Source organism: Colossoma macropomum, unplaced genomic scaffold (assembly GCF_904425465.1).
Source record: "Colossoma macropomum unplaced genomic scaffold, Colossoma_macropomum, whole genome shotgun sequence".
Lineage (NCBI taxonomy): Eukaryota > Metazoa > Chordata > Actinopteri > Characiformes > Serrasalmidae > Colossoma > Colossoma macropomum.
Genome location: NW_023494798.1, coordinates 11,994,149 through 12,021,726, shown reverse-complemented (window position 1 = coordinate 12,021,726; position 27,578 = coordinate 11,994,149). Strand labels below are relative to the sequence as shown.

General features: G+C 39.1%; 2 protein-coding genes across 2 annotated transcripts in view; one reads left to right on the top strand and one right to left on the bottom strand.

The window, feature by feature from the left end:
- The window catches only part of necab2 (N-terminal EF-hand calcium binding protein 2), a 135,842-nt gene extending 124,501 nt beyond the window's left edge, over positions 1–11,341 (top strand). The window contains exons 10-13 of the mRNA XM_036585522.1: positions 1,491–1,603; positions 6,300–6,377; positions 7,753–7,844; positions 9,748–11,341. Coding sequence (XP_036441415.1) covers positions 1,491–1,603; positions 6,300–6,377; positions 7,753–7,844; positions 9,748–9,776 — 312 coding nt within the window. The 3' untranslated portion in view covers positions 9,777–11,341. The remainder of the gene's footprint in view (positions 1–1,490; positions 1,604–6,299; positions 6,378–7,752; positions 7,845–9,747) is intronic.
- A 1,350-nt stretch (positions 11,342–12,691) lies between these two features.
- Positions 12,692–23,958, bottom strand: slc38a8a (solute carrier family 38 member 8a). Its single transcript, XM_036585386.1, has 10 exons — positions 23,770–23,958; positions 21,305–21,503; positions 20,984–21,140; positions 20,375–20,479; positions 18,605–18,662; positions 16,461–16,575; positions 15,514–15,661; positions 14,781–14,980; positions 12,908–12,959; positions 12,692–12,800 (listed from the first exon to the last, which is right to left on the bottom strand). Exons 1-10 carry the CDS (start codon positions 23,956–23,958, stop codon positions 12,698–12,700), a joined length of 1,326 nt encoding a protein of 441 aa, XP_036441279.1. The 3' UTR covers positions 12,692–12,697.
- Between the last annotated feature and the right edge of the window lie 3,620 nt (positions 23,959–27,578).

Genomic DNA, 27,578 nt, shown 5'->3' with positions numbered 1-27,578 from the left:
AAGAGATCCTCTCTATGATGTTCAGGACAACCCAGCATACTCACCAGAGGGTTTGCAGTAGAGCCTTTACCTCCTGAAGAACTCTTTTCTGTTACATACACTTTTGAAGTTAATGTGTCTACAGTGAATATTTTACACATTTTTCTCTGTTGACCATTTCTCAGAAAACTTCAAAAGGTATGATTAGCAATTTTATTTAACCCTTAAAGTCCAGAATTATTGTTGGTTTGCTATACAGCCAATGTACTCTATGTAATTACATAATAATAATTGCATAATAACATAATTGGATAAAAGGTTTCAAAATTGGACAGTCAAATTTCATTGGGGGCCGTTGTCATCCTCGACCCCAAAACATGCATATCTGAGTGCTGGTTCTAAATTTGTTGTTTAGTTGTTGAACATTGTTAGCTTCAGATGTGCTGTGCAAAATAATTACCTGTCCGGCAGATATGCAGCAAGATCAGTGTCACTCATGCTCACCTTCCTTAGTGCCCTCTGTCATTCTCTCCTAGCCACAAGAATGATCACACCTGTCTTTGCTTTAGACTTGTCATTTTCTTTTCTTGGTCTGTTGGGCAGTGTAAACCATCGTAGGTAGGGGTGGAATTGGCAATATTGGTGTATTTTCTCTGCCATTATTTTTGGAAGATGTAGCCAGCTGTCACAGATCTCATCAGGTCTTATCATAACTCAGGTTTGTGGCTCACTAGGCTGCATTATGGCTCCCCAGTATATATGTAAGGAAGTACAATTCCACATTGACAGCCTCTTTGTCCTGATTGGTTGAATGTTAGGTGGTCCACTTAATTTGTTTATTTTCTTCCCATTAGATACTTTCCTCTAAGCATATACTTTGGTAACATCCAGCCAAAAGAGCATTAGTGAGGTCAGGTACTCATGCTGGATGATTAGTTCAAGATCACAAATGCCACACAAACTCATTCCCTAGGGGTATTGGATGGTGGAAGTTCTCCATCACTCCACTTCTAGTAACCACTTTGCATCAGGCATGGTTTCCTCATGTGCGATTCTTCCAGAGCATCCCATTGAAGTAGCATTGCTTTTCTATAGAGTTTATATAAGCTAGGTCTTTGTGTGTGTGTGTGTCAGTGCTGGGTGCACCCTAAAGTCACTGAATTCACTAATTAGACTGGTGTTCTGGATACTTTTGGATATATAGTGTTACATGTTTCAATGTATATACATGCCATTGGGGCACCTAGAAGGGTTAACGAAAGCAGTTAACAAATGAGCTACAGTAAACACACAGCTATGATGATGGACAAAATCTGACCACAAGCGAACCCAGCAGTTAATAAACACAGGCTGACATTTGAGATGACACTAACTAGCAACTTTAGTTAGTGTCAACTTCATAACCATTCTGCTTCCCCAGCACAGGACCACTGGTTCCACTTACTGAGTGTTCAGGAAATGTGTTGTTTTACCTGTTGATCTCTCACTTTCTCTCTCTCTCTTCCCCAAAGTCTCTCTACCTGATCCGCCAAGAAATGATTGTATGCCAGAAGCAGCTGGGAGAGTTTTGTGAGGCCCTGAAGCAGTACCTGAAGAACGTCTCAGCCCAGAGAGACTGTTTCCAGTGAGTGTGTGTTTATGTATTTGCAGTCTGTAGATTTATAGTTAACAGTTCTCCTCAGGTACATCTCACTTCTATTCTTCTTTTTGGCTTTCACAAACAGTCCATCTTCTTACACTCCTTTGAGAGTAGAATAATCTTCCTTCTCTAACAAGCCGCTTAAGTTTGTTCTGGTCTGCTGGAACTCGTATCTTTGATTCAGCGTTGAAATGGGCTGCATAATTTAGCCTCCAGTGAATACGGGTGGCAGGAAAGCAGAGGAGTCACTCCCTGCCCAGTTGTTGTTTTAGCTCATGGATTAATGATGAAATAGAAGAAATAAGCAAGTAATGTAGTGACCTTGAAGTGGTTTTGGGGCAGCACAATTTCTCCAGTATGAAGTGCAATGAATTCATTGCTAAGTTGAGATCCTAACCATACTTTAATGTAATATAGGGAACATATATTATTGTATGTTCCATTTATGTTTATATAGACATTATAATGCATTACATTTTCATATTGTTACACAAAAAAAATCAGAGAAGATGGTGAGTTCAACCAGCAAAAGAGAGGAGTAAGACTTCATGGTATTGTGATTAGACTGCCCTTATTTCTTTACATAGACCAAAGTATGTTCTATGTAACAAACTATAACCTCTTTCACATTTATAATAATTATTTATTTACTTTACCACAATTATCTTATGTTTATTTGCAGACACACAGAATGTTTAGATATGAGCTAAAGCTGTAACTGGTGCTGCTCACTGTGTGGAATGCTGTATCATTTATGGCGCCTCTCAGCATGTTAGCATTTTATTCCCTCTAACACAGCTCTCTACAGCAATAGCTGACCCTAACTTGTTTGGTTTACAAGAGGGATGATTTTTTGTCATTTTTTTTCAAGGGGTGTGTATTATCCCCTTCACATCCCCCCCTCAAATCGAGCCCATGGTACACTCTTTATAATAAAGGTGCTGTAAAGGAGCAGTGTCATAGAAGAACCACTTTTGGTTCCTTAAAGAGCTATGTTAAAAAAATTTGTGTGTGCAAGAACCTTTTAAAGGATTACAGAACCTTCACATAATATAAGGTTCTATTCTAATTCAAGGGTGTAACGGCTGCTCCCCTCTACCCTCTCAAAACCTGTGGCGTTTTGCCAGCTAACTTAAGCAGTAGGCCAAAGATGCAGGCTATAGTAGAGAAGGTCAGGGATCGCCAGACACACAGCACAGCAAACCACTTCGGCAGATGTGCAAATTATGCATGTTTACTAAAAAATAAAAAAAAAAGTTATCATAAACTACACCCCAAACCTCTGCCAGGGCAACAAGTTACAAACCTTTCCCCCAACAAAGCCCAAACCAAACATACAGTATTTAACATCTATGGCGTGCACCCGTCCCCCGATGACGGCCACGAGAGCTGGCAGGAAGGCGGGGCCCGAACTCTGAGCGAGAGGAGAGGAGAACAGCGAGTGAGTGGGGGACAGCATGCGAGTCCCGAGCTTCCTGGTCACTGCCTCCAGTCCCGCAGTGAGGCCACTTCAATTTGCCTTACGTCCGATCAGGACGTAGAGCAGGAGCAGAAACCACGAGGCAGGGCTCGGGACTCGCGTGCCGTCCCCCAGTTACTCGCCATTCTCCTCTCCCTGTCGTCTTCACCGGGGTTCATCCAGCTCTCGCGGCCATCATCAGGGCCCGGGGGACGGGTGCATTCCATAACATCATTAAGCACAACACAACAAAAAGACCAGCTGTGAAGTACAGTAATGGTATAGCAGTCCAGTACAGTGTAAACTCAGTCCAGCTGCAAACACAGGTCAGCAGCAATGGGTAGATAAATGGAATTAACTCACCCAGTCTGGCGCTGTGATGTGTGCTAGCATACTAGATGGCAACCTCATAGATGAAGATGGAGGCAGAGCATGAAGATAAAAGAAGCTGTGAAATGACGAAATGAGAAGAGACAGGGGTCATAATCTGGGTAGGTCGTTGTAAAACCAACAGTGATTGTAATCTGGCTGGGTGATCTGGTATCCCTCTCCCCAAAACAGTGTAATCGGGTTGATATTTGTGATAAACTCTCATTCAAAATCACTACACATAACACAAGTTCCCTCTTGCTCCAAAGCTTCCTAGCTAGATGTAACCAGGGACTTCTAAATATATATGTCCTGTTTTACAAGGGTTGGGCAACACTTCATTGAATAGCCCTGTAGAAGCTTTGTAGATATTTATCTTGCATTCAACTAAACTTTTATTAAATTCACATTAATTTTCACTACTTAAATCTTTCTCCAAACCCTAAGCCTAATATCAATACCGGTTCACTAAAAAACGCATCCATTGAAAGGTTTTGGAGGAAATCTGCACCTTTCTTTTTTAAGAGTGCAGTCTCCTGGTCCATGGAGATTATGAATGTCTATATAACAAGTCTTAAAGAGCTATTCCAGCCTAAAATTAGCATTTCATGTGTTGTTCAGTTACTTAGTATTCTATAGTGCAGCATTGCACCTCATTAATTTGACAGAATTCAAGTTTTTGTACTGTTTTTTTGTGTTTTCGACTAGCATTAGCATTAGAATCAGCATTCTCTCACTAATACCCAGCATGCATTACGTAAATACACCTTTGAAAATTCCTGTGGCGCTCAAAAAATATTGACTGTCAGCCACTAATCATGGTGCCAGCAAAATTAGAAAAAGAAATTTCAAAAGGTTCACTCTTAAATATTCACCCCAAAGCACTTGTAGATTTAAAAATTGATTTCGACCTTCAGGATACATAATCAGAAGGAGTTTGCCTGGTCTTTAAACCAGGAAATAGATTACTGCAGTACTGTTGTAGGGTGCAAGTAGGCATGTTTACAACAGATGTAGCAATGGGTAAATGTTTCATTTCACTGAAGTTTCCCTGTAAAAGTTGTATAATATGACACTGAACAAGATTATAAATAAGCAAAATAAAGACTGAAGTTTATCTGTTCAAGTTCAATTTCAATTTCAAATCAGCATCCTTTTTCCAAATGGTGAGTTTGTGTAAGTTTGAATGCGTTTTATAAAAATCACAATCAGGGTGGTTGTGTCTGTTTTTAAATGCCCTAAAATGAAATATTAATAGAAGCACTTTGTTTGACGGTTTCTATTGTAGGACTGGTCAAAAAGCCACCCTAAAGGCTGTGCTCTTAGAGAGGAGCTGGAGTTCTCCAGCATTTTGTCTTCCCTTCATGAAGCATGCTGCCCTTCTAAATAATTGATCAGTGAAATCTTCAGGTTCTGGATAGGTTCCATTACTCATTGGCATGTAATCCGTCTCCTCGTCCTTTCCCCTGTTTTCACTTTGCTTTGCTCTTCTCTCTGCCTTTTTCCGTGTGTCGTCCACTTTGCGTGTTTCATCTTTCAGACCTCTATGATGGTTGATTTAGGACAGTCTGCTGAGACTGTTTGAATGAAGTGCGGGCTCTCTGAACCACGGCTGATGATGAAATTCAATTTAGTCAAACCCCTGGACGTCAGAGAAAGATTTTCACTCACTCCTTGACATACACACATGTACACACACACAAGCACTTCCAGCCTGCAGCTCTCTTTCTAAGCAGCTCTTGTCTGATAAAGCTAATTTAGAACTCTCACACTGTGGTGTGTTCAATAAAGCAGTGCGGCGCAATAACAGAGCCGTAAGCAGCGGCCGCAGGATTACTGCCTCTAATGAAAGCTGCCAGGCGGTCAATAGGCACTGGCAGCTCTATCCACAGCCATGAGCTTATCTGTGATGTAAGCCACATGCAATATTTAGCTTATGTTCATCACTGCACTGTTCTATTGACTAAATACCTTTAGCTTTGGAGGCGTATGAGGAACTACTGCCATCCAGTGGAAGCCTGCATAGTGATATCAATTAGAATAAGTCTGCTCTCTTACAGTAAAGGTGCCATGAAGGGTTCTTCTAGAATATTGCCATTGAAGAACCACTGTATGTTCTCTAAAGAACCTTTCAATGGATGGTTCTTCAAGACAATTTTTGTAAATGAGATGTAGATAGACATACCGTAGGGTTTTTCCAAGAACAGTACATCCAAGCTGAGAACTATTTAGGAACCTTGTGTTCTACCAATGGAGAATCAGATGTATAACTCACTTTACTGAATTACACAGACTGTCGTCTTTGTTTTAACCATAGTTAAATATTCTGTAAAGGCTTTGGTGGTATTTTCATCTCAGTATCTGCCTCTCAGTCTAGTCTTAAAGCTGCAATATATAAGATTTTCTTGTTAAAATTGAAACTAGTAGCATTAGGAGTAAAAAAACACTAAAATATGGTGTGCTTGCACTGCTCTGTCATTATGTATAGCCTGAAATAGTAATTTAACGTCATACATCTTTACATATTAATGTCACTTGGACAGGCTAAGTAAGATGTTTAGGTCTTAAAAGCAAAATATCATACCGATATGATGACAGTAGTAGATCATTCCCACACATCCTCAGAACACACGTTCTTCGCAGTTTTGAGTTCTCATCAGATCCATCCACTCGGGTAAGGGGTCTGAAGCACAACCAACATTACATGTGTTCATCCTCACATTTTGTGTAATAACACATTTCCACCAGAGAGGGCTCCAATTTTTCAAATCATATATAGTGGAGCTTTAAATGAACAAGCATGGAGTGCTTTCACTCTCTTACTTATCTTTCTCTCTCTCTCTCTCTCTCCAGTGTGACTGCTGTGCGGCTGCCTGATGGCCTCTCCTTCGTCGTGTATGAATTCTGGGACGGGGAGGAAGAGTGGAAAAGGTAGCTGGCATGCTCACTTACCTTCACTGCCTGAATCAGTCTTTGCTCTTTCTTAAAAGGCTTTGTCCATTCCTCTCCAGCCCTGTGTCACTTCTCATAACAGTCTGAGACTGTCTTTATCTGTGAACTGCCTTTTCTCCCTCTGCTGCTGTACAGCATTCTCTGCAGTGCTTTCCTGCTGTAATCAATTTCCAGGGCGATGATGGGTTCAAAAGGGGGCTGCAGTTGGTTATGAACTTTTTTTTTCCTCTTTTCTTTCCTAGCACATGAAAATCAGCCCGCCTAGGGCCTGGCAGATCAAGTCATGGATTTTCTTAGAAAAAAGTCAAGAAAAAGCTCAAATTTAATTCATTCAACCATGCCAAATAGCTCTTAGTAATGAATTTTTAAAGTTTGGCCTGTCATGTTTTACATCACATTTATAGTATTGAATTAACTGCTTACAAAATGACTGAACTAAGCTGCAGAATTAACTGGGTATAAACACAGCACAGAAATTCCCTATGAATCAGCTAGTTTCATGCTAATATAGTCCCACAACAGGGTAATTTATTGGGGCAATGGGGCAATCATTAAACATTAATAACCAAAAAACTAATTAAAACACAAACTTTGCATGGCAGCATGAAATAAATAGGGTTTTATGCTTGAATTTTTCATGGAAATTCATGATAAGACATGCCAGGCTCTAGATCAGCTGGCACCCTACTGTAATAATACAAATCAGACTTCTTTAAATCAGACTTCTAATTAACAGTATCAGAACCATGTTTATCAACTGTAATTCACTACAAATATAAACAGCAAACGTCTAACAAACACAAGGACTTTGTGTTGTTTTTATTTTAATGATACTTCATTACATTCAAGTCAACTTTGTGTGTAGACTATGAATATGAATGGAATGGAACAATACTAATATCACATAACAACATGAATCCAAAGGAGGGGGTGCCTTTTTCAATTTATTTTATTTATTTATTATTATTTTTAATGGTGGGGCTGCCGTCCCTTTGCATCCCCCTTTTATTTGAGCTCTAGCTGCATGACAGATCAGACATCCAGTGACTTACTGAAGCTTCAGTGGATGTGCTGAGACAGTGTTGGCTCTGAGTCCAGTGGTGAATGCTTTATTAATATTTTAATCAAATATAGATTTTAGCGGAATGAATAGAGGAAGCTCATAGCTGACTCAGGTACAGTATGTAATATGTGATGTAGAGCCCTAAAGATGAGTGGATTCTCCAGCTCTATCAGTCTCTCCCCCATCTATCTGCCTTTATTGCTTGTTTCACATAAAAAAATTTATATTCACAGATAATGTGCTTGCAGCAGTCTTTTCTCACTTTGTTCACTTCATCTGCCTGTTCCTCAGACACCTCCAGACTGCAGCCTGCAAGGCCTTCCAGCACGTGAAAGTGGACACGCTGTCTCAGCCTGAGGCCGTGTCCAGTGTGGCTGTGCCAGGTGAGCCACTGAGGAAGCGACCTGCTGCAGGGCCTGCTGGAGGACTGGCTCCACGCTAGCCACTGATGCTATTTGTAGTGGAGTATTTTTACTTTGTCCAGGTGGAATTCAGGGCAAGAAACTGTGTAAAAGGTTATTTTTTAAAGAGGAGAAGTGCCTGTTGAGCTCAACCCAAATTCTGTATATGTACTGTTGCTTCCACAATGTCTACAAATGAGCTCCTACATCATTTGTGAATGGAATAGATCCAGATTGCGTCAAACCATGGCAACAGTGTCCAATAACAAACAACAATTAAACTATTAATGTTGATATGTGATGTTAAATTTTCATAGATCCATATGTTCTCAGAGCCTACCTGAGCACAAATCTGAAGGACCAAATGGCTTAAAAGAGGACTTTTACTATCACTTAATTTGTCATATAAAATCTTGTCTTTCAGTAATGGAATTATTGATTTTTTTCCCATAGACCTGCCTTGAAAGTCATTTACTCACTCATGTTTAGCAGTTGGAAATTGATACACAAGGGCACCATAAGGACTAAATAGCTTTTAATGCTCAAAAGAGCAGTGCTTCCCATTAATGTTGGTTAATGTCCTTGTTAAAATACAAACTCTGAATTTGATTGAGACTAAATGTATGAAAATATAATAAATCAAATAATGTTCAGTGTTAATCCAAGGCATAACTTTACAATTCTTTCTTTTTCCATATTGTACTAAATGTAGTTGTTAGACATGAATACTGCCAAATGTTAAAAAGTAAAGACAACAATGTGGATAAATAAGTATTGGCCAATCAGGTGTAGTACACTGAAGTGGCTGACTAAAACCCTATTTGGACAGGATCAGTTTTACAGAAGGAGGTGGGGTAATGTCATTTTTTACCGGTGTTTCTCAGTAATTTTTACCAGCTGTGCACTCCGGCGTCAGTAAAGAGTCCGGTGCCTTTTACCTTCTATAAAACAAACAGTAGAAAGGTTATATTACCCTGCACAAATCCACATGTTGGTAAAAAGGACATACTATCCTGTGGAAATGCAGTTTCTTAAGCATGGAGACGCTTGAAGAAGAGTTTAATTGTGTTCTCAGACCTAAAAAATTAAAACGTAAACATACAGAAAGAAAACCTTTGATTTTATGCGATGTTGACTGTTGATTGATGATCAAGCTGACAATACTAATGACACAGTGAATTCACTTAAGACAACAAGACAGATGGTTAGAGTAAATGAAATAACAGCTAAATTAAATGTTTTGACATTTTCTACTGTTTTCTGGAGTAAAGGCAGTACATAAATCCAGCAGACACGCCCATCTATGTCACTTATACTAAGCAAATCCTTCATAAACATTATAGACATCCCATGGTAAACTTACATTTGCCCACTTCCCCATGGACTACTAATCCTGTCCGAATATTCATTCAAGTTTGCATAGTTTTCACTGATTTAAGGGACGTTTAAGGTCATGGGGCATTGAATAGTGGCATGTATTGTTTATTGTGGCATTGAATAGGTCACGTCTCTAAGCACTGTGTTTCAGCCTTATAATATGCTAACGAAGTCATGATTTTCCTGCATATGAAATAACAGCATAAAGTCACAAATTGAGGGCAACAAAAGCCTCTGATTCACAGACAGACTGTGAATCTTTATATCCTTATTGATGAGGGTCTAAATTGTTTGATTGTTGATTTGATTCACAACAGAGCTGATTAGTGGCCTTTGAGAAATTAAGGATCTACACTGTGCAATCTTCAGATAAACAAAATTAGATTCACAAGTGCCTTATTGTGGCATTAAGAAGCCAAGTCCAGACATTAAATATGTACTCCAGTTTATTCTGAGGTGATGATGCAAACTGTTCTCTCTCTCTCTCTCTCTCTCTCTCTCTCTATAGCCGCCTGGTGCAGCCTTAGCAGAGACTGATTGGAAGAGAGCCAGTCTGCGGGTGGAAGACCCACCTTAGCCTGAATCGCCGCACTCCTTCTCTTCCTCTTCGTCCATAAAGCCTTTTCCTACTGCTCTATATCTGCCCTGATCTCCCAATGCTCCCTCAATCCCTCTCTCTTTTCCTCCTCTCTCCCTACATCTGCTGTCCCTCTCTTTTGTAACTACTTGTTTACATGGTGTTGGTTTCATATCGAGACAAAAGCAGAAGCGTTGACTGCAGAGAATGTTGAACATAGTGCCGATCCCTTCTTTAACTCTGTTAAGCTCGCTAACAGAAATCGCACTGGGACAGAATACCCTCGGGAATCACTCATGGCTGCTAAGTGGATCAAAACAGAGCGAAAGGATCCCCATTAGTTCTCTCCAGTTACATAAACACTTTCTCAATACCCAAAAGAGGCTGATTAATTATTCACCCCGTTTGGTAATATACAAGAACACAAACATGCGTTCATGTTCAGTAAACTGTTCCTGTAAGCCTGTCAGTAGATCTTGTAACAGAGGTGGACATGGCAGCAGCCGAGGGTTTTACCAGCCTGCAGTGGACAAGAACATCTGTCAGGATGTAATGGGCACTTTGATCTGCCTCTCTGAATGCAGTTCTGATGTGATGTTCCCAGCAAATGCTATACAACCAACAGTCACTTAGCAACCCAGTCACAGAGTGCACATGAAGTACATGAAGGAACGCTGTGGTAAATGTTTACTTGAAGGAGGTTTACAGAAATAGAAAATCTGATACACTGAGAGAAAATCTTAAAATATTTTATCTTAGAAATATATGGATTGTTTATTGAGAATAAATATAAAGCTCACTGAATATTCACAGGAAATCAAATTAACTCATGTCTAATTTGCATAAAACTTCTTTGTTGCACATTCCATAATGCAGACTTGGAACTATTACACAATTCAAATAGCAAGTAACTTCCTGATCACTGTCTATTACACAACAATCAAAATCTCACCACTTACAGAAGACCAAAACTGCCTCATGACTAATTAGAGAATTTAGGATTTCTGTATTTGTGAGTAGAAAAATCGTGGAATTTTTTGTGGGCTCCTGGATGAACAAATCAATCCCAGGTGACGCAAATGCCCCCCAGACTTTCTGTAACATTCCTAGCTATTTGCTTCCCCAGACAACCTGCCCCTCCCTCTCCATCCTCACCCCATCCCTCACGTGAGTGCATGGTCCAATGAATGTCCAGTAACTTATTTGCTGTAGTATTTAGATATGCTACTTTCAATAGATTTTGTGCATTTCTTAATTTCTTTTATATTACTCCAGTAAAAAAAAACAAACAAGGAATTACATGAGTGGAATAAGAACTCCGGTATGAAGTCACTTTTATGGCATTGTTTAATGAAATACTACTTCTTATACCTATGTATGTTTCCGTAAAACTGGCTTTCTCTATTAAAAGTGAGTGTAGAGACTTATTGCAGGGATGCAGATAAAATATTCGTCTTACCTTTGTTTAAAACCTAGATTATGTAGAGTGATGCAATTCAATAAAATTAAAGGTCTAAAAAGTGAATGAGAACTGGTTGTCATTTTTAATATTTTCAAATCCCTCAGCACCACATAAACACCACACTGAAGCAAGTTCAACAGACAAATGTTTAAAATTATTTTCCAAAACAATCAAATCAAATGAATTAATGACAAACATGAACGCAGTATTTACACAAATCTACACTATGCAGGGATGGACTGTACATACAGAATTATATCAAAACTTTGTTGAAGCTGCATGAGTAAAATTCAGCTTCTACTAGACATCAGTGGTTACCTAGATGTCTGCTCAAATGCAAACACAAGCACTTTGGTCTTCTAAGGTGGTAGCTGACCAGATGTTTTTTTTCCAGAAGTAACCACCTGACCTGGTTGGGGTTTGAAGGGGAATTCCATTGTTTCAAAAATTCTGCATAATTAAAATGCAAGCAAAGTCAGAGTGGTTTGATATGAGAAGTTGCATCAAAGAGAAACTTAAAGCTGGCAGTATTCTTCAAATGCGACCAACGTTTGTCTTGTTGGCCAAAAACAGCACAGTGGTTTGAGTTTGTACAGTACGGTGTACGCTGCTTACTAAACAGAAGTTCAAATTGCCTTCTTGTTTGTTAGAGCCCTCCCCCTGACTGATTGGTCCTAATTACCATGTCGAACATTCTAAGACCCCCACCAATTGTCACCCCCACCCCCCAGTTCTTATCACCTCCACTGTGAACAAATGAGACTCTGCACATTTCTCTACAACATAGCATTTCACATCAAACCACTCTGAATTACTTTAGTTATATCTTGCCTATTTAAATCAATGGAATTCACATTGAATGATTACAGGTGAGTGACAGTACAGATGTTTGAAAAACGCATGCTGATCTTTGACATTTTAGCTAAGAAACACTGACTGATGTGCCTCTAAATGGAAACATCTGCTAGGCAGTTTGCTCCATCAAGCCAACAGTTCTTAGTGTTTGTTTTTGGAAAGTGATGAAAAAACAAGTGTGATGGTGTCCCAGTGCCAGGCCTCATATTCTCCTGAACTTTAAGTATGTACCCAAGTCTGAAAGTGCTCAGGACTCATCGCCAAAAACATAGAAGCTCATGCTCATGACTTTTAAGCCTGGGCAAGAGGAACTGACATAGAACAGAATGCAGTGGAATTTCTCTCAAATCACTGAACAACAATAAAATGAGTATGGCTGACTCACTGATATTATTTCATCATAATGAACTGGTGCAGTGGAACTGATCAAATGTTGCACATCATAATTTAAAAGAAAATATAAACACACAGCAACATACATAAATAACACTGACATCCCAGCAGTACTTGTAAGAGTAAGTAAATGAAAGATCTCTGAAGAGGAGTTTGAAATGCTGAGAGAAATTACAGCTTATTCAAGACCTGCATGATGGCAATAGAAGTGCTCTGCCCAAAGATGAATGAGCCACATAAAAGCGTGATGACTCCCCATGCAATCAGTACCAACCTGTAAACGCAGACACAAGTCAGTGCATCAAATAAGTGACAGACTGCTTCTTGGCAGACTGCAGAATCTTAAAAGAAAAGGTAATTAAAACCTCACACCTATCTCACCTTAGTCTCGCTGGAACAGGCTGTGACTGCATGGCAAATATTAAACAAAGCCCTGCAATAAGAGACAAGAACGAACTGACATGGCAGGTAAAACATCATGATCAAGCATGCATAAAAATTGCTTGATCATTAGCTGGACTGCAAGTGCAGTTCACACCCGAATGTGGAGAAAGGGAAATACTTTCCCCCTAAAAATACACTGTACACTAACTGACCAACAGGGAGTGAGTCAGAGAATCCATTTATGCTCTGGCTTCTGACTGGCTATAAGTAACATGGCCTTCTCCCCTCCTGGACAAAAACTGCTGCTGCTAACAATGCTCATCAATGTGGATGTATACAGTTCTACATGCCTCAATTCCAAAAAAGTCCATATAATATGTGAAAAGCATCAGTAATCAGTAAATTCTGTTTGATCTGTATTAAACTGAAAACAGTACAAAAACACAATAGATAATGTTTTAGCCTATATTTTTGAACAAATATATGCTCATCCCAAATTTGGAAAATCAAGTCAGGACAGGAGCAAGTTTACCACTGTGTTACATCACCTTTACTTTTAACGACACTTAATAATCATTTAGGGACTGAAGACACCAACTGATCCAGTGAAACTTTTCGCCTGTTATGCAAGTCATTAACAGGGCCTTCTTTGTTGCACTTTGCGCTTTATAAATCTCCACACATCTTCAATGGAAAACAGGTCTGAACTGCAGGCAGGCCAGTCTTGCATCTGTACTCTCTGATTACACAGCCACGCTGTTGTAATGTGCAGAATGTGGCTTGTCGTTGAAATAAGCATGCATGTCCCTGAAAACAACAGCTTTAAGATGTCAACATATGTTGCTCCAAAATGTACATATATCTTTCAGCATTAATGGTGCCTTCATAGATGAGCAAGTTATAAGCTATACCATGGGTCCTAATACACCACCCATAGTGTGACAAGCCCTGGCTTTTGAACTTTTTACGCTGGTAATAATCTGAATGGTCTTTTTCTTCTATGGCCTGGAGAACACAACGTCCATTATTTCCACAAACAGTTCTATAAAAATGTTTTGAACATTAAATGTCTTAATGAAAATCTGAACATCTTTAATAAAACCACTTATTAAATAATACAATACTGAGTAACCCCACATCTTCTGAAAACACATTACCGCAAACACAAGCAATAACGAGCTTCTGGTAAAGACTGATGGCAACTTTGAGTGCTAATAGTGCTCTGTGCTGGTGAAGCGGCTAATATAACACTGTTTAAACAATACAAGTTAATAAAACATTATGTGTACATATTATTTCATATTATTCATTAACTTTTGATTCTGTTTCCCAGCTGTAGATCAGAAGAACTTCCTCTTCAGGCCTGGATCTAACTTAGCTGCTCTCGGGTAACATGCCCAGTCACTTTGTGTTACTGCAGCAAATCACGCCGAAGCAAAATGGCAATTATTACCTTTTACACATCGGCATTATTTGTCAATCATCAAAGATATCCAATTACATCACCCTTTGGCCCAGGCCTATTATGCACAGACATTTCTCCAGATTCCTTGAATCTTTTGATGTTATATACTGTAGAGAGAGAGAAATCTAAAATCCATGTCCCAACTTTTTTGGAACGTGTTGCAGGCATCATCTTTAGAATGGGCGCATATTTACAAAAACAACAATTAAGTTGATAAAAAGTAACATTAATATCTTTGTGCTGTTTTTAGTTTAATACAGGCCAAAGTACATTTACAAATCATTGCTTTCTGTTGATTTGTATTTGCATACTGCCTCAACTTTTTTGGTATTGAAGTTTGTAATTCAGCATCAGCATATACAGAGAAATGAGAGTCAGACTGAAATCCTGTGTTTGCGGTCTAACCTGGGAAAATGAAGATGAAGAATGCACTAATCCCACCAATTCCACTGATAACTTTGCTGATGTCTGGGACAAACACTGCGATGAGAAGAGTGGAGACAACCCACATTATGGTGAGGCCGACTCTGGTGCAGGTCTCAAAGGAATTAGTCACCATGAGGTGTTTCCCTCTGCACTTCAGTAGCCGATCCTGAATCACTGACCTGTAAAACATGCATAGTAAGCAAACTAGACTTGCTGGACCTGACTGACAAATGAAATCCACACTGCTGCACTGAACAGGAAAAATGTTTCAAATTAAGTCCACCTTAAAATTATGTAGACGTGTAACTTTGCATTGGTTTTCTCTTAAACAGCAGCTATACTTTCAATTTATTTATGTGTTTAAGCTACGCAGTTATGTTAGCCAGTCCAAAAACAGAAAACTGCCATTTCCCAGGGTGAGATATAGTATTAAACTATTAGATATTAGAAATTAAACAGCGTATGAAACATGAAGAATTCACAACAATGCATACTTTAATTTTCAATTCTGAGGTCAAGATCAAATATTTCAATATTCTGTGCTTTTTAGGTCTTAATTCTACAGCTCTAGTTATATACTACAGAGTTACCCTGTATTAGTTACACTCAGTCAAAATTGGTTGTGACGGTAAAGCAACACAGAAGTCATTGTATGATTATTCTGTTTGTAACTACTACATAATAACAACTTAACATTGGCATTTGTTACTACCTTCCAAGTAGTAGAACAATAGGGTAGATGGTGATGATTGAGACTCCAAACAGCAATCTTGCAATGATCATGAGGACATCATCTCCACTGTAGGACATCAGAACGTCAGCGGCAACATTGTTCCCAAAGGTGAGATATCCATAGATTCCTGAACAGACATGGAAATGTTCATACAAAAAGAAACTAAGTACAGCTACATTATTTCTTTACAGAAGCAGGGAATCCAATAATGTCTGACATATGTAGTATGTCCTGTGTCTGTCATCCTGAACATCCTGAACCAGCGCGCTGGCCTATAGCACACACGTCAGTCAGATGAGCACTGCTAAGATGACCTAATGCTGCATTCAAATAATGTTGGAAACAGTCAAATACCAATTTTCCAACTTGGATACTGTGTTCCAACAGCGTAAGCGCAAAGAGGTGCAGTGCAAAGAGGAAACAAAAGATTCTGGGTGTTTACCTGCTGCACCTTTTCCACTGGTGAAAACTTACCAGTGAATGTTCAGTAAATAAATATACCTGACGCGTTTCAATTCTTGTTCTTACATAATTGAAAGAAGTGCAAACATCTCTTTTTATTAATATGGCAAAGAAAATGCAGGATAAGTATCCTCCAAAGCTCTTATCATATCCTTTATTTTTCTGTGTTGCTGGCATACTGTCCAACAGGCAATGGAATGGAGCAAAGTCACTCTCTGCTTTGTATGACGTTCCTATAAGCATCCGACCACATCCAACATTAACATCAGTGCCCCAACAACATTACAACAACATGTTTGATAATGCATTAACTTTTGTTTGTTTCAGTTCATTAAATTCATTATTTTAACATCAAAAACCTCATAAATAAATTCATACATAGGTTTACAGGTGGCCACATAAATACACAGCGAGTGAATAATTCCAGCAACAGTACTACAAACAATTACATCAAAGAGCCCCACCAGTGAGGGAGTAAATGACAAGACAGAAGAACATCGACACCAGAGAGATGATGACCCAGTGAGAGAGCTTCTTATTCTCCATACTGCTGTAGATGGCAATGCAGGCCTCATGACACTGGAGAAAAGACAACAAAGACAAACGAGGCGTTAATGCAGATTGTAATAACATCACAGAGCTTATAAGTAATCAAAACAATTCTGGCCATTCGAATTATAAGTGTATTACTTATTCAATGCAGAAGAGACATTTCTGGACAGTTCTATCTGCACTATGTATAAATATCATCTACATGTTCACATTAGAGTTGTCACAGTACTAGAATTTTGTACCAGTGCCAAATGTAGGATCACACTTCTATGGCAAAAATGAAAAGCTTTATCAATGTTGGATCAAACATAGACAAAATATTAAAGAAAGATCAATTAACATGTCTAATTTTCATATTAAATACATTACATAATTAACTAACATACTTCATTCAGCACATTCTGAAAAGAAATACAATATAGCCCAACATTATCACACTGAGTTTAAAACAGTTAGCAAATGCGTTATATCTTTTGTCGACTGTTTCGAAGAGCACAAGGTCACATACAGTAAGGTGCAAAAGACAGAACACTCTTCATTAATTCTATTTCCAGTCAAAACAGCCATTCAGTACGAGTTACTGATTTTTCAGTGTCAGGAAAAGAATAAAGAAAATGTAATTAACAGAAAATTACAGAGGTCTCAACAGCAAAATATGAACTTTTTCAGTATTTTTACAGAAACCTGCAGACATAGTTTACCTCCAAAGTTAAGTGTTAAAATTTGGCTGCATTTTCTGCTTGTCATGATCCAAGTGATCCTAAACACATTCAATGATGTTGAGGTTTGGGTTCTGGGGTGGGCAGTCCAAAGACGGAAGCTTTAAGTACTGTTTACCTGTTGGTGATGTTTTTTGGTGGTCTACTAGGTCTTGTATGGTTGTTATGAGTCCCATTTTTCTGTACCTTTAATAATTTTGAGTTTTGGAAACTCCTGTTTTTCAATTCATTTCCTTTGACATTTCCCTTTCTTATGCATGTGGATTATTTTATATCAAATCTCCTCAAAAATATCTTCTTAAAAATAAACTACTTGTACTTAATGGCTGCTGAATAAATAAAGTGTGCTCTCTGACTTTTGCACAGTATTTTTGTGCACACTATATATACTAATGGGACAGTATATGTACAAACTAGCATGTGCAATTTGATTCGATTATAGACAGAAAATAACATTAATGGAAGAAGGTTTGTTAAAGAAAAAGAACTGGACATATTGAAAGTTAAGAGTATAGAATTGTTTGGAATTGAACTGAACGGTACCATGTAGTGAGAATAGACAACGAATGGACCTTTTGATACAGTGTACAACGCTAGTTTGTTGTATCCCACCAAGGCTCAGTTATGTTCGTTTTAAAATGACACGAACATCAAATCTTGAACTGGAACATGAAATATCTGGATAAAAGATGACCCAAATCAGCTCTTTGAATAACACTGACAATTTTAAATCCTGTTCAGTCAAAAATGGCTGAATGTCTCTGCTGCATATTTGTCCAATCTGCAATGAGAAATGAGGAAAGACTGGCAACCTGAGCATTCCAAACAAATATACTCCCATTAAAATGAAACATGTCTGCTTCACCTGTGAGTCAAACCAGCTACACATACATATGCTCATTAAGCCTCCATCCGAGGAAGGAGAAAAAAATCTTCCACCGAGTCACCTCATTTCTCACACAGCTCTTTCAATATTCCTTTTCCTTTCTTCTTCTTCTGCCCTGTAATCAATCAGCCTCCAGCGATGGCTGGCGAGAGCTCCTGCTCTCCTATGTGGCTTTACTCTCAACTTTTATTACACTTTTGATAACCCCCACTGCACTGCCTTGGTTTCCTGGAAAGCAATAAATAAAACTCCCAAAATGTATCGTTCTTTTGCTGTTTTCCACTCACCTGACCTTACCTATTATGGCTGGGCTGGTATGAACTCTTGCCTTAGGAATGATGACATTTGGTGAAAGAATTTCAGTGTCCCATTCACAGGTAAAATGCCAATACAGAAAATAGCACTGACAACCTCCATCACCCTGCAGTCATTCCACCCAGCACCCACTCACCTGAAAGCCAAAGCAGATAGTGGGAATGACGCTGAACATCGAGGCCCAGGTGCTTATCCTAGAAAGAAAAAGGCCAGACACCAACACACAAAAGAGTAACACCTTAAGTAATGGAGAGAGTTATTCAAACATTTAAGAGGAGCTTCTTTTGTGTTTCTGTCCCCTGACCTTCAGGAGGCAACTGCATCTTTGAGTGTTCAGCTGTCAATCTCAACTTTTATTTAGCCTCAGCCCTAACCTTCAGACTGGCTGGAGTGGATGAGATTAAGAGAAGCAATAATGCTGTGTAATCATTGTAATCGATTGTATGTGGTCTGCCCTGGACCCTGTGCTGTTAAAGTCTGATAACTGATAATATCAGCTGACAATTTAATATGGTCAAAAATTTAACAGATTATAGTAGTTTTAGTTAAGCAAAACTGTACTGACTGATATACATGTCTGTTGTAAACTGTGAATTGTCAAATATGGTTGTCAGCTCACAACGGTCAAATTTCTTAAACTTACAGCACAAACTCTTAAATCATACACTGTAGCACCAAAAGCAAATCATCAACATTATTATTTAACTTGTTTTTCATCAGTTTCCTTAATAGAAAGAGCATTTTATTGTGTGTCGTAATGTTAACCTCATGGTAAAGGTTAAGTTAGGATGCACTTTACATGTTTTTGTTATTTTAACGATGATGGTGTTCTGTGTTTTTTCCAGCCTGTTTTGCTGTAATAGAAGTGAGTAGTGGTGACAGAGCTTAGCAGTCTTTATAAAAATCTGAATGGTTGTCCTCACCTGAACATCTATTTTTTACAATATAAAACCAGCCACTAATGGAATTTTTCCACTAGGAAATGAAGTACGGTAACAAATCCATGACCATAATAATATGTTGTCATTTCTACTGCCAAGTGAAGCACACTGTACTTGAGTAACTGTGCTGAATTTAGCTACCTTTCTTATAAGGTTGGCAAGTGTGACAAGCAGGAACATATGTATACAGCCTGTACAAAAGATTAGAATAACGAATGTTATCATGAACTGGTTGCTATTCCATAGACTGAACTGTTTTCTTTGTAATTAAAATAAGCAAGTGTTGCTGAAATTTATCGGATTTATGTAGCAGCTTATGTACATTTTTATGTCCCACTTCATTTAGATTGGACCAGGGAAAACGCATGGCTCATATTAAGTTTGAACATGAAGATGATCTGGAAAGACTGTGCAAAATTTATACAGAAAGTGACCATATTTTACAAATACAGGGTGATTCAAAAAGATTCATCCAATTTCAAAATGATTTATTTCATTTGTAAATCATTACAGAACAACGCAGTAAACTGTAAACGGTTTAAGTGAGCATAAAGTTTATTTTGTAATTTTACAAGTACTCAATATGACCTCCTCCAACTGTACGGACAACATCAGTGCAATAGTCAAATTCGTCCCATACTCGCTTGAGCATGTCTATGTCACTGTACTCACAGCTTTTTCCCATTATCCAGTGTTGCGGAACCTACTGTCATGATTCTTCTGTGCAATGGGAAACAGACAGGTGCTCAACCAGGGTACAGACAGTTGTGGATTTGGATTAGAAACCAGATTGTGCTGTACACTGCCTGGTGGAAAACGTCTTAAATTGGCGGTGATTCAATGTCAGGGTTATCACAGACACTGATAAATCTGTAGGACTTCAATAGTGGCTGATTAGTGGCTGGTCAACCAGGATATCAGTCAGACTCAACTGCTACAAAATAGAAATGAGATCAAATACTTACCCACTGCTGTATATAGGTGACAGGTGGACCTCAGGAATTACTCTTGTATAATATTTTACAATGATTGCTACAGTCAAATATGTGGCAGCTAGAGTTCCTAACACACTACAGATCAAAAAAAGAGACACAAAGGAAAATTATGTTTGACTTGGGCACTGTGAGATTTATACATCTACATTTGGTAGTGACACATTTTTAATGGCCATTTCTCAAAAAGCTAATTTAAACGTTAGGCCTGAAAGGCATCAAACACAGAAATGCTGTCGACAATCAATCATGTCATGACAATGTCACTGTAAGAAATGATAGCAACGACTGTACTTGTTGATAACTCAATCGAACAGTGACAGTCTATCCATCGCAGTATCAGAGACAGCAGCATTTGTTTACTTTATTAATGATATGGCACTGAAAACAATAAGAGTTATCTACTGCGATCAGTCTCTCACATTACTACAATTACTACTGAACTATCTCCTTAAAATCCTCTGAAGTGCTGCATGCAAATGTTTTTTACGTTTAGATTAATGGGCTGAAAACACTATGAGCCATCATCCATTCTTTCAAATCCTTCAATCCGCTAAAGCTATTTTAATGAGCGTTTCTCACCTGGTGTACTTCTGTATCCCAATTTCTTTAGGAATGGAGAGGGGGAGGATGAGGAAGAGACATAAGAGGAGGAGAGTAAACCTCTGGTCTGTGTACCAATGATGAGGCATCTCACTTTCACTTGAGCCTGTGATTACCTCATATATAGAGACCCACACTGAGACACAGGCAAAACAAAGAGATGGGGATAAACAGATTAAGTTTTAACAGTCAGTACTATCTGACCATAACTGTTATACAGTACAGCAATCACTGGAGTAAAATAAAGCAATGTGGTAAAAAACCTAGAATGGACTCAAAGACAGAGTGAACGGTATTTACATTTCTGAAGCTGGTCTGCCACTATAATCAGGAAGGCCACAGAGATCATGAAGAGGTTGAAGACAAAGCAGATCTCACAAAGCTTTCCTATGGCAGGCCCACACACATGTCGCACCACAGCCTGGTATGTGCTCTGTCCGCTGATAGAAGACGAGTACCCCAGGATGACCAGTCCACTAACGAGGAACACAAGAGACATCTGAGGAGGAGAGTAAAATGCCATGAGCTACTATCGTACCTACTATCGAACATGTAAATTCTACTAAATATCTAAACTGTCTAAAGAATTAATGACAGAGACAATCGTGTCAGGTAAGGATTACAACAGTGTCTTGAGATGGTTTCTTTCCATTTTAGCCCACTCTTTCACTAACTTTGTGCTTCATGTCAGAGCAAGACACAACACTGACATTTCCACGCTCTAGAATGACAACTGTAAGGTGTCTGTATATGACAGGTTCAACAGACATGAAGGAACACCGAGACAGTTTGACTGACCAGCAAACTCACCAGACTACAATCCCAATTCTCAATTTGGAACAGCAGGTGGAATGCTGAAATTGGCACAAACAAACTCTGGCTGAAATGGGCACCTAGTTCAGGGAAGAGTGGGCTAGAATGGACAGGAGACTGGTGAACCTTACCTGACAAGAATGGCACCATCATTAAAGCAAGAGGACATGTAATCAAGTATTAGAAAATAAATGATGCATGTGACTATTTTTAGTCTAGTGAACTTATCATCAGCCTCCAATAATATATCAACACTCTAAATAACGGCCTTCAAACATCATATCTCATTTCTGCATCACAGCATCATATCTACACTGTCAAAATATCATATCATATTCTCCATTATATGTATCTACCTTCTATATTATACGTATGCTCCAAATATCTACATTCTCACCAAGTACCATAACAAAACTCCACATCATACCTACACTCACCATCATATCTAGTCACCAGATATCATATCTACATTCCCCCTCATATCTACCTAAATATCTTTCTCCATATTATCAACACTCTCCATGTACCATATGTAAATTTTGTCATATCTACACTCTCCAGATATCATATCCACATTCTCAATCATGCCTCCTGTTTTCGGGTATTATACTTTTGACATCTTATCTACACTCTCCATATACCATAACTAAACTTCACATCATATCTACACTCTGCAGATATCACATGTACATTCTCCATCATATCGTCAGTCTCCAAATATCCTATCTACCTTCCATATCATATACTCTCCAAACAACATTCTCTATAATATCGACAGAGGCGTAGTCAGGGGGTGGCCAGAGGTGGCCTGTACCACCCAAGCATGAAGCATGGCCACCCTTCTGGCCACCCCAATTAAAAAAGTGAGACAGTCGGTTGTTATCAGTCAGCCATCATTAATAAAGCATCAATTATGCTTAATGGTGAAAATCTGTCATGAGGGTAGTCACCAATTAGTTATAAGAGTGTGATAATGCAATAAACAAACAGAGCATCTTGCAAACAGCAAGAGTGCTGCTCTGTGAGTTACATTATGAAGCAGGCTATGGTAAGATGAATTAACTATCAAAAATTAATGATCTACAATCATTTGTCATACTAACTAATTACTTTTTACAGGTGAACACATGCGTGTGTTGTTGGTTAGCTTATACAGTGCTGTCTGGCTAGGTTTCTAATCATTAGACTTTGTATAAGCTGTAGAGAATGCAACCTAAATCAGTAACCTCTATGGCATGTCTATATGAAATGTTATTCTTAAAGTTAATGTTGTGCACCAAAAAAGTGATGCATTTAATTTTCTTGACTCAAACACAATAATTTTCTTCTCGAATGAATAAAATACATCAACACAATTTGATCTTTTACTTTAGGCAATATTTGTATATGTAATATTTTATTCATATGGAAATGATGGACAGATTCAGATATGTACAAAGAAAAAACAAAGCATCACTTGTCATTTCAAGCAGTGTGTCACCCCCCAAAAAAATCTGGTCTCTGGGTAACAACACTGTCACACAGCTCTCCAAGTATCATATCTAAATTTTACATCATATCAACACTCTCCATCACAACCATCCCTCCCATCATATCTACACACTTGATCATATTTAAACACTTCAAATATATCTACATTTCGCATCATACCTCCAATCTCCAAGTATAACATCCAGAATCTTCCACACTATATCTGCACTCTCAATCACACGTTGTCCAAATATAATACACTCTCTAAGGATCACTCAGTATTGACTCTCTGTAACACGCATCACTGAGACTGAGACCATGTTTCATTTCACCTGAAGCTTCAGTATTTCACAGAGCACACCTAGAGCAACAGGTTCTCTATGAAAACACTAATGTATCTGAACACTTAGAATGTAAGGGAGGCCCATCTTTCACCTCTTTTCCTATCAAGTTGTGTTCATGGTGTTCGCTAAGCTACTGACCATTTCCACGGTGAGAGCAGAGTGGATTCCTCCGGCCCGGGCGAAAGCCCACGGAAAGTTCAGCAGTCCTGCCCCCAGAGCGGACTTCAGCATGATGACCATCGCCCCGAAGGAGCCCAGGCTGGGGCCGTCAGCGGCCAGCGCGGGTTTGGCCAGTAAGCTAATGCTCTCTCTAGCTAGCTCTTCCATGTTTGGCAAAAAGCAGAACTCTACCTAAACCACACGCGCCCCTCAAGCAATTAGGTGAAGGGCATGAGGAAATCAGGCAGCTGATTGGCTGTAGCTGCAGGCGTTCTTAAGTTTGTAGACCAATCACATCTGTGAAGCACGGGGCACACCCGGCAACATGGCTGTCGCCAACTCTTCATCAACAGTGTCCAGTGAAGCATAGGCCCAGAGCTCACTGTAAGCAGAAATAACTTACCTGCTTAACATAGCGGCCTGTTTTGTTATAGGCTAACGCTGGAAGGAAATTTACCCTGTTACCTGTTGCTTGCCAGGTACTGCACATTTACAAACCAGAAAGTTTTCAAAGCTGATAATCTAAGCCATCCAGCTATTTCATTGAGAATAGCTCTGCTACAAAACCCTGCATAGTCAGCAGCAATGGAAGCTGTGAAGCTGATCGCCACCAAAAGCAGCATAGTTGTGTTTTGGATGCTGGTATGCTGGTTGCTATGGAAGATGACATGCCGATCACCACCAAAACTAGCATATGTTTTGTTTAGATGCTGATATGCTGGTCACCCAGCATTACCACGCTGGGGTGACCAGCTAAACCAGAACCAGACCAGCACTAGACCAGCATAAATCAGCATAGACTAGCTTAGACCAGCATGAAATGCTTGCAGTTTTTTCAGCAGGAAGGGCTGTAATTAAACTTTAGCTTTGCAAGTTGCAAACTAGAGAGTCTTCTTTTCTGAGAAACCTTTCTGATACCAATATTGAAAGCTTGAGTATCAACTGATAATATCTTTAGAAAAGACTAAGCTTTGAAATTAGCTATTTTTAAGTATAAAACTTAAGGCTATCAGCGCAAACTATTCAAACACTCTGCTACCCCACAAGAAGGAATACAGAGCTAACATTACAAAATGTGAGTGTGTGCTATTGCAGGGAAGATTTTGGATCCGGTTCATTCTTTTTTCCCTTTTTACAGTCATTTTGTAAAACGTACAGGCAAGTAAGATTCTACAAAAAAAAATTCAGAATCCCAACAAGGGGGCACTATTGGCACTCAAGTAGTTTTGTGTGTGTCAGTGGCAGAGAGGAAACCCACACCAGCACAATCTCACAAAGGCACCAGCATTTACAGTCACAGATGGGAAACAAAAGTGTTTATTATCTAAAGGTTCAGTGTATTTCATATGTGATAATTAATAATGAATTTAATCAGTTCATTCCAAAAAGGATCTAGGCTAAAGAGAGCAGAGTCCATAAATGCAGCTGCCAAATTTTAAAATGTCAGTATGCTGACTTGCTGGCATTACATAATAGCATTACAGCCTTTAACTAAACCTCTGTGTATTATGTACATCGTGTAACCCTCTGTTTAAACTCATTCTACAGTGTTTAAGTCTAACTGATAGACTACAACTACCATAAACTCTAGAACGTAATCTGCATTGTAGTTCGCACAACTCTGCTTGAGGAGATGGCTCGGGAAGCTGATATTTGATTTTGCACACACAGAGTAATGAGAATAGTTCTGCAATTACATGATTGACTACAACTTCCATAACTAGGACAAAATATTTGGATGGAGATGCTACATATTCACACACACAGAAAAGTCTTCTGCATTTGTGCAACTATCAACTTTTCTTGTTTTCTCACAGGATTCATTTCTCCTAGCATGTGGGACAACACTGTTGCACTGTACAGCTCTGTCTATAACTTATGTCACTTGATAGGTGAGGTACACTTGACCAGACTAGCATGTGACCTCTGTTAACAGGGAACCTCTTGACACCATAAAGTGTGAAGTCATGTGTGTCCTCACTGCTCAGTCATGTCAAAAAGGTCATGTGTTGTAACCAGACTCACTGCTGAGTAGCCATTCCCAAGCTGGTCATTGGCACCAGCTGTGGTGGTGTAGGCTGGCGCTGTGGGCTCAGTATCGGTTCTTGGCACAAGAAGGGCAGAGAAGGCTGGCACTCTTCATCCAGACCTGGCTTTTTAGCAGAGGAGGTAACAAGTAAGGCTGGAAACCTTCCAAAGAAAAAGGGGACGTGGTCATGTGACCTCATAGAGGACATGATTTGAGAAATCCACTGAAGCACAGATAACTGGTCACAGGGTCAGTTCCCATGTTCTTCATGTAATTAGCCTCCATCGAGGGCCATCATGCTGAGGGGCCAGTGACATTTTCACAGGCTATTCGGCCCCATTAAAAGTGGATCAGGGACGAGGTTTAGAGGGACCGCCTGAACCCCATCACCTTTAATGAAATTAGTCCACTTCACGCTGGCCCAGGGCCACAGCATGGGTGACTGGAGGACTGATGTGCAGAGGGGGGCGGATTGGATTTGGAATGGTTACAAGACAAAGGCAGAGAAAAGAGTGGCTATTGTGCTCTCGACCCACGACAACTTTAAATAGTAGAGCACTTTAGATTGTTTTTGGTCTGTAGCACTGTTGTTGAAACGTTCAGCAGTGGTTAGCATTAAAGAATGGTGCTGTTGTATATCATCAGCATGGATGGCAAATCTGTTTAGCAGTAGATGAGAAAGTTTTCTAATTATAGATAACTATAGATATATATATATATAATATTATTATTAACTAATGGACACACTATATTTTATTTAGTTAGGCTCCTGTGCCATTTCTGTTAAATCTGTTTTCTGCTTGTACTTACTGGCCGTCATGACTTTTGCATAGTACTGTAGGTTGACTGAAAGCAGGTGTCTGAAACTTTGCGGAAATGTGTGAAAGCACTGCATTAAACAAAATCCTTTTCGCAAAATCTTGCTATAGGATAAAGAGGATAAATCCCAAGTGAGTTTTGCTCCTCTGAGTGACTGACATGCAAATATCTACATTCTGATGCACTAGCTGTGCCACTTTGTCAACATACATTTCACAAATAGAACCTTTCAAACTGACAATAGCATTTGTTTTGTCTGGCATTGAAAGCAGCTGCTGGGAAAAAGTCATACATCCATTGAGATACAGCAGCTTGCCTTCTATCTCAGTAGTCTGGGAATGAGGCCAAGTACTGTTCACACTCCATTGGGCTGAGTGCCGCTATGAAACATGAATATAGATTAATCTATATTGTGGTTACATTTTTGTTTTGTTAGTGTTTCACTGACAAAGACCAAAAACACAATATAATCAGCATAAAAGCCGCTTGTTCGTTGAAAGCCACATAAAGACTTCATTTTCTGAGCCGTGCCCTGTGTGACTTTTCCAGTAAATAGACTTTACTGTGAATTGGAACGGGTTTAATTAAGTCTTGTGATATTAAATATTTAGTAAAGGCTTCGAATTTAATGGAAACAAATGTTCTATTTGGACGCCACATTTCAAACTGGCTTCTGAATTATACAGGTTTAGCGCAACTAAATAAGTCAATTAATGTTATGTCTGTGGAGAACATTCACAATGAAGCTGTCATTTCTGAAGCAGGCTCTGGGAGCTTAAAGAGATTTTCAGCAGCTCCTCTCAGCCTCGTGCCCTACCAGTTTCATCAAGTTGCCTAAACTACTGCCTACAACATAGTGTTTGTGAAAAGTGCATACAAAAATTATGCCAATATACTGATGACTTGTGGGCAGATGTCTAAAAGTGTATTCAAGCTGTCT

What these genes read in the sequence shown, in the direction of transcription:
- slc38a8a (XM_036585386.1), bottom strand. Translation starts at nt 23,958, where the DNA reads ATGGAAGAGCTAGCTAGAGAGAGCATTAGCTTACTGGCCAAACCCGCG. An exon ending in GGCAGACCAGCTTCAGAAAT is followed by an intron (nt 21,141 to 21,304) that starts GTAAATACCGTT and finishes CCTGTGTCTCAG; the next exon opens with TGTGGGTCTCTATATATGAG. An exon ending in CCTGTTCCAGCGAGACTAAG is followed by an intron (nt 12,801 to 12,907) that starts GTGAGATAGGTG and finishes CTGCGTTTACAG; the next exon opens with GTTGGTACTGATTGCATGGG.